At 38.9% G+C, this 6,750-nt stretch overlaps 1 protein-coding gene across 1 annotated transcript; it reads right to left on the bottom strand.

Annotated features, from left to right (window-relative positions):
- Positions 1 to 429: 429 nt before the first annotated feature.
- On the bottom strand, positions 430 to 6,501 carry LOC149928531 (uncharacterized). The gene is made up of 6 exons (XM_090157904.1): positions 6,439 to 6,501; positions 6,234 to 6,371; positions 5,990 to 6,191; positions 1,880 to 2,386; positions 1,519 to 1,803; positions 430 to 1,352 (listed from the first exon to the last, which is right to left on the bottom strand). Exons 1-6 carry the CDS (start codon positions 6,499 to 6,501, stop codon positions 430 to 432), a joined length of 2,118 nt encoding a protein of 705 aa, XP_090014030.1.
- Positions 6,502 to 6,750: the final 249 nt, after the last annotated feature.

Below are 6,750 nucleotides of genomic sequence, written 5' to 3'. Positions count from 1 at the left end.
AGGGTTACAGGAGTGAGATAAGTAATGGTTACAATATTGAAAAATCAGGGTGTATAGTATACAGGTATAAGAGATCAGATTTTTTATACACAGGAGGCAATAGTCATTTTAGTTGGTGGATTTCATGGTATTTACAAGAGAAAATGTCAATTTGCTCACTGAACTTATTGTATGTTTTCTGAATCCTTAGCAATGGGGTTAGTGGGTTACAAACTTTGAATGTAATGGTTTGTCTGGTGTTGAAGGTAGGTACGTGGAAATTAATAAAAGGCGTTAATTCGAATAAATTCGGTTTAAATAAAATCTTTTTTTTGAGAAAAATTAATTCCCGTTTGGAAGCGTATAATCCGATGGTCTCCAGGCCCAAGTGGTGGCGTAGTGATTCATGGGTATATGACAGATGGTAGAGGAAGTGCATGTGTGCAAGTACTAAAAATTTGTTTTGTACATTTTCGATTCTTTGCAGCAGGTATTGAGCGCAGCCCCCCAGGAGAGCATATCATAAGTGATTTTTGAACGGACTAGGCTTGTATATAAAGTCTTAAAGCAATTGATGGATTTAAGCTCTTTAGCGAGGCGGAGTGTGCCATGCAAGGTTCTTTTGGAACGCCCAACTACATGTGCTATATGCTCGCGAAAGTAGAGACCAGCATCCAGTATTGTTCCCAAGTCCTTAAGTTGCGCGGTTCGTGGAGCTATCTTTCCGTTTATGGTATAGTCACGTAATGTTTTTGTTGTCTTCCTGGTAAAACTGATAATTTGACTTTTGGTGTCATTTACCAGCAAGTTATTTCTTACACACCAGTTGGAAACAGCGGTTATGTCAATTTGAAGGTATTCGCAGTCGGGAGCACTTTTAATGGTTTTGTAAATTTTATTGTCGTCTGCAAATTGTTTTAATTTGGAGTGCTGGATGACGTACGGTAAATCATTCGCGTAAATATTGTAGAATAAAGGGACTAGTGAGCTTCCTTGCGGAACGCCACAATTGGTCGAGAAGGAAATATGAGTGAGTTGGCCGTTGCATTTGATGACGTTGCTACGGTTCTTTAGGTAGTCCTCAAACCACCGAGAAGCCTTGCCGACAACCCCATACCAGTTCAATTTGTGGATTAGAAGCGGGTGGGACACTCTGTCAAAAGCCTTTGACAGGTCACTGGACATTACATCTACCTGGCCCTGGGTGAGAACGGCTGGTAATACATCGTTGAGGAAACTCACGTGATTCGTTTCGACCGACCTGGATTGTAAAAATCCATGCTGCGTGTCGGCAAATTGTGGTTTAAACCAGTCGTAAATTATCGAATGCATGATCGAGTCAAATATCAAAGCAGCATAGCAAGGATATCGGTCTGTAATTTTTGACATCTCCCGCAAAGCCGTTTTTGAAAATTGATGAAACCACAACAATCTTCCATAGTGACGGGAATGCGCTCGTTTCAATGGATAGGTTTAATATATGGTAGAGGATCGGAACAAGTATATCGGAACAGCCTTTAATTATGAAGAGAGGGATACCGTCCACACCAGTAGAATTGGTAAGCTTGAGTTTTTTTATTGCTGCTAATATATGAGCTTCTGTGATATGTATATGCGACAATGGAGTGGCTGGTGTTGAAGTCTCAGGGAACTGATAATTATGAGCATCAGTGATGGTGTCCGACGCTATGTTTTTAAAATTTTCCGAAAAGGCTTTCGCTAGCTCAGTGGGGTCAGTCGTAATTGTGCCATTGACTTGAAGGGCGACTGGTGGCGCATTGTTTTTCAAACGTTCGTTGACGTAAGTCCAAAGTTGTTTCACATCTTTTAATGATTTTTTCATAAGTAGAGTTAGCATGCTGGATTCTGGCGAGGCTTAATAATGTTTTAACTTCTGTACGGAGTTTCGCGTACTCTACGTGGTCTACCGACCTGCCCAATCGCTTTGATTTGCGGTGGTAATAATTCTTCTCTTTAAGAGCTTGGATCAATTCTGTGGTAAACCAGTGAGGAAATTTAGAATTAGAATGTTTTCTCTTTTTGGGAATGTGATTTGACATGACTTTCTGGACATTGAGCGTGAGATAATCGACACACTCATTTACATCTTTTGAGTTGTGGTTTGGTGACCAGTCGGTAGTGTTAAGGTCTTTATAAAGACTGAAGTAGTCACCTTGCTGATACTTATATTTAATGTCCGGCTGTGACCCCGAGTTGGGAACTTCACTGTGGTAGGATACCGTTAGTGGCGGATGATAAGAATCAATCAGTACTAGAGGCGTGGCGGCTTCCCCGGTGGTAACTAGGTTGTTGTTAACTAGAACGAGATCTAGTAAATTGCCTTTAGTATTGCGGGTGGTGTTTATTTGCATTAGATTGCATTCCGCGCAGAAATCTAGCACGACATCTAAATAATCCAAAGTTATATTTTCATAAAAACACTTTAATATAGACTAAATCCAAAAATAGTTCTCAAGTACAGAAATATTTATCACACGGGCATGTAAAATGATAAAACACCTTTCAATTAAATTATTAATACTAGTTAAGTGACACCTTTCAATATATTAACGCTTTTAATATTTTATACATTCACTATTCAGTAACTATATAAAGTAATGTGATACCTTTATTATATAAAATTAGAGATTTTTACTTTTAAGTATTTTAAAGTATATTAATTATACATATTCAAAATTTACATTAACAATCAACTAGAACTTTAATTACCAATTTTATAATATAACACCTTAAATTTAAAATTTTAACATTAACAGAAATCTATACATTCCTGTTACTTTAGTAAATTTTAAATTTGTACATATTTAAACTTTAAATAACACGCTACTAATACTTTATCACTTTCTTTATACTATATTTCATTTCTTGTTCTTTTTTGAAGGAATGGCAGTGGGTATTCAGAGCCTCTTTGTATTGGGTTCATCAATTCTACTCTCAGATCTCTTGGATAATCTTCTTCGTAGAAATGTTCTGAGCAAATCCTTGCATATTTCACATTTATTTTGTCTTGGGAACGTCCGCAAGCGGTTATCCATTTTTGCCTTATAGTTATTTGAGATGGGAATAGATGGTATGACAAATTCTTCTTTCGGGTGACAATTAAGGAATTATTGCACCCGAGAACCGAGCATTTTAATCCGTGCATTACTGTATTATGTTGAGTTCATGACAACTTGACAAGCCTTTATTAACAAAATTCAAAATAACCGCCTTTAAAATATTAAAAGTTAAGCCTCGGCTATAAAATTCATGGTTTAAAATAGTCAAAAATACTAGTATTATATAACTATACCATTTAACACTAGTAAAAATGTAATACTATAATGGATCAAATTTATGGGTAAACGATTAATGCATACCTGAATTTTAATCCACAAAGGAATTTTATAAAAAGGCGGACCAGTCCTTGGCAGAGATGGGCGACGCTCAGTGCGAAAACCGAAAGAGCGAAAAATCGGTCGCTCTTTCGCTCTCGCTCTCACGTGAATCGCCCTGTGCGAAGAGCGTATTTTCCCCTCTTTCGACGCTCTCTCTCTCTACGCGCTCTCCCCCGGAGGAAGAGCGCCAGAAAAAAGGGTGGCACTTTCGCTCCCCTCTCGCACTTGCTATTGTGGGCTCTACGCGAAGAGCGTATTTTCCCCCTCTTTCGTCAAGTCGCCCTTCTAAAAGTGCGACGCTCTCGTCCCTCTCGATTCCGCTCTTTTCATTTCCGTGGCGCGCTTCGAAAGGGCGCGAATTTCGAATTTCAATATTTTTCACCCTTTAATGGCTGATAAATCAGAAATTCTATTTATTGAAAACGTCGAAAAATTAATAATTGGGAAATTTTTTAAAAGCAGTTTACTTTTGTGTGATTAATTGTACGATCTTCATGATATAGTCGATGAAGTTATACGCTTCGTATTGTGGCGTGCCCAATTTCTGTTTTATTTTAAGCTTATTTTTTTATTGTAAGAGAACTTCCTTACCTATTTAATGTAAGATTTTTTAAATGTAAGCTTATTGCAGAGTTTTCGTCCATGTATAGCAAGTAAGCCTATTTCAATGTTTTCGCCCGAGATATTTTAATACTACGATAAATATTTAAATTCATTATAACACTTTAGTGGCTAATTTAGAAATTGTGATTTTTCGACGCCTTTTACTGGTCTCTCATTAATTAATATATCTACTTTCCTGCCACACACACAAATACCCTGGTGGTAGGCCAACGTGTTATCAATTTTATCTATCATTGATATTCGTTCATAACTACAATGGTAAAAGTGGTAAAAGTGACAAAAGTAAGTAAAGGCGTCAGTTTGATGACGTTCAAGACATTAAACGCCAAGAGCGTATTGAAGGGGGGGGGGGGGGTGACTTGGGTATAAAAAATTATCAGAACCGTCGCCAGCGCGTTACAAATAAGAAAGGGGGAACTCGGCATATATTTCATAAGCTTATTTAAAATTTCCTCGTCCTAAGTGTAACATGATTTAAATGTCTCTTGCAAGTTTTAAACGTAAGCCTATTTAAAAGTTCCTCGTCCTAAGATTTAAACGTAAGCCTATTTAATTTTTTCGTACAAGTTTTAAACGTAACCTTATTTAAATGTTCCTCTTTCTAAGTGGATCTATCAAAAAGGGATATTTCAATTAAAAATAGCATTATTTAAATCGAAAACCACTGAAAAGGTTTTTTCTTATATAAAATGAGTTCAATACATTATTAAAGGCTTAGTTTCACTTTGAATCTGGAAAAAAGTGTTCAGGTGGGTATGTGGCTACCCTTTCTGACCCCTCTATTCATCTCTGACGCATGGTGACCGTCCCACTCTCGCCAATTATCGGCTTAGCTCTCCCGCGCTCTTTCGCGTTAACTGCACTACAAAATTAACTTGTCGCAAAGGATATAGCAATACGTGTACAAATAACATGATAACTTGATAGCGAAGCCATATGCTGGCCAGGTTAAGATTTTCACTCCATATTTCGCAAGGAGTGAAATCGCAAAAAGAAAATGCGAGTCTAGATTGTAACATTGGGCGAGAATCTTATATTCTTAGTTCTAAAATAAAACATGAACCTATATATTTTATTATTGGATTTTACTTATTTTCCTGTATTTCATACTCCTTTTTATATAAGATATTATATATAAATATATATTATATTCATTATATGTTGATTTAGAAATTTTAAAGCTAAATGTAAATAATAAAACCCGTATAAAGAAGATTATATTTATTTACCTATTTATTTTTATTTATATACAACAAAGGTTAGACAGAAATGTGCATACATTTTATTCAGAATATAAAGCAAATTACTCAAGGTGTTCAAATTAAAAGATATATTTTTTTGTATTGTGATTGTAACATTCCGCTTGATAAAAATCCTAAATACAGACTGATATTAGCGGAATAATTTTTTCCAACTTTTTCGGATGACGACGTAAGAATTTTATGATTTCGGTCGCATTGAATTACCATTTCAAGGACGTGCCCCTTATATTTGTGATTTGAAATTTTTAATGGGCGATTGCATATAGAAGAGTGGTGTTGTACTAATTGAAAAACCACTTCTTCTGACCAGGCAGAAACCTTCTCGGACCTCTCATAAATTCTTCGTACGCGACGTCATTTCAAGAACTGATTCTCTGGTGCAATTGGGAAGCGAAAGCCGTATAAAAATGGAAGCGTCAAGTTCTTGAGTCCTTGAGTTCGGTTTTTGCTCAACAAAGGGGTAAAAATCCCATCACGTCGAGACATGGAAGCATTACTCGTACAGCTCCATGAACGAGAAAAGCGCCTTCCGGAATTGCACGCTCAAGGCCAGAGGTCCAATCCTCGACGCAGCAAAGGAGCTGGGTTTCGGTGCTGAAGCCACCCCTGAAGCCGTGCTGGAACGGATTCATCAGATTGTGCTGGATGAAATGCGTAGAAATGGCAGACGCACAGACATGCTCATCGACTTTCAGAACTAGGGACTGGTGAGCAATTGGGCGGTACTTAGTAGGATCGTATTATCTCCACCCTTGGGTATTGGCGTGACGTTAGCCCGACTCCAATCACACGGAATAGCACCAGAGTCATAAGACAGCTGGAAGATGGTCGCAAGCGGAGCCGCTAATGCATCGGCGCACTGGCGAAATACAATTGACTGGATGCCATCAGGGCCAGGGACTTTATGCGGTTTGACTTTGGTCAACAGCTGGTGTATTTCCTTAAGAGTGGAACTACGGCTACATCATACGTCGGAAAAGTTCGCCGGAAGGTAGACGCCAGGAGATTGGTTTTGTCTACTGCTGTGGTGAACGTCGTTCCAGAGCTGGAGAGATCGGGAACTCCCGCTGACTTCGCCTTCTTGGAGACTAGCGGGTAGTCCTTTTTCCTGTGGGTATATCCGACGCTACTTTGTCAATATGATGGGTGCGCGCAGCTCGGAGTGCAAATTTGACCATAGCACGATGCCGACTGAAGGCTTGTTCATTGGCAGCAAAAGGGTTCTTTCTGATGCCCATGATCCCATCAGACGTCCGAGGGAAGAGCCTACCCACGGGAGATTATGCCTGGAGGATAGATGCTTAGTGGGAACATGATCCGTCACCACTTGCCTGACGGCCGAGAAGTGGCATCGGGGAGGTGGATATGAGAGAGCGAGCGTGTCATGGACGCAAATTCGGCCTTGTTGAAGTCAGGGCCGATCGAGGAGAATTCCTTGGTAGGGGGCGGACCCCACGAATATTGAGCAGGAGAAAATCATGGTCACT

This window comes from Leiobunum rupestre, chromosome 9 (genome assembly GCF_980474605.1).
Source record: "Leiobunum rupestre chromosome 9, qqLeiRupe1.1.hap1, whole genome shotgun sequence".
Lineage (NCBI taxonomy): Eukaryota > Metazoa > Arthropoda > Arachnida > Opiliones > Sclerosomatidae > Leiobunum > Leiobunum rupestre.
The sequence above is the reverse complement of the archived record's forward strand: the minus strand, read 5'-3'. Positions and strand labels throughout refer to the sequence as shown.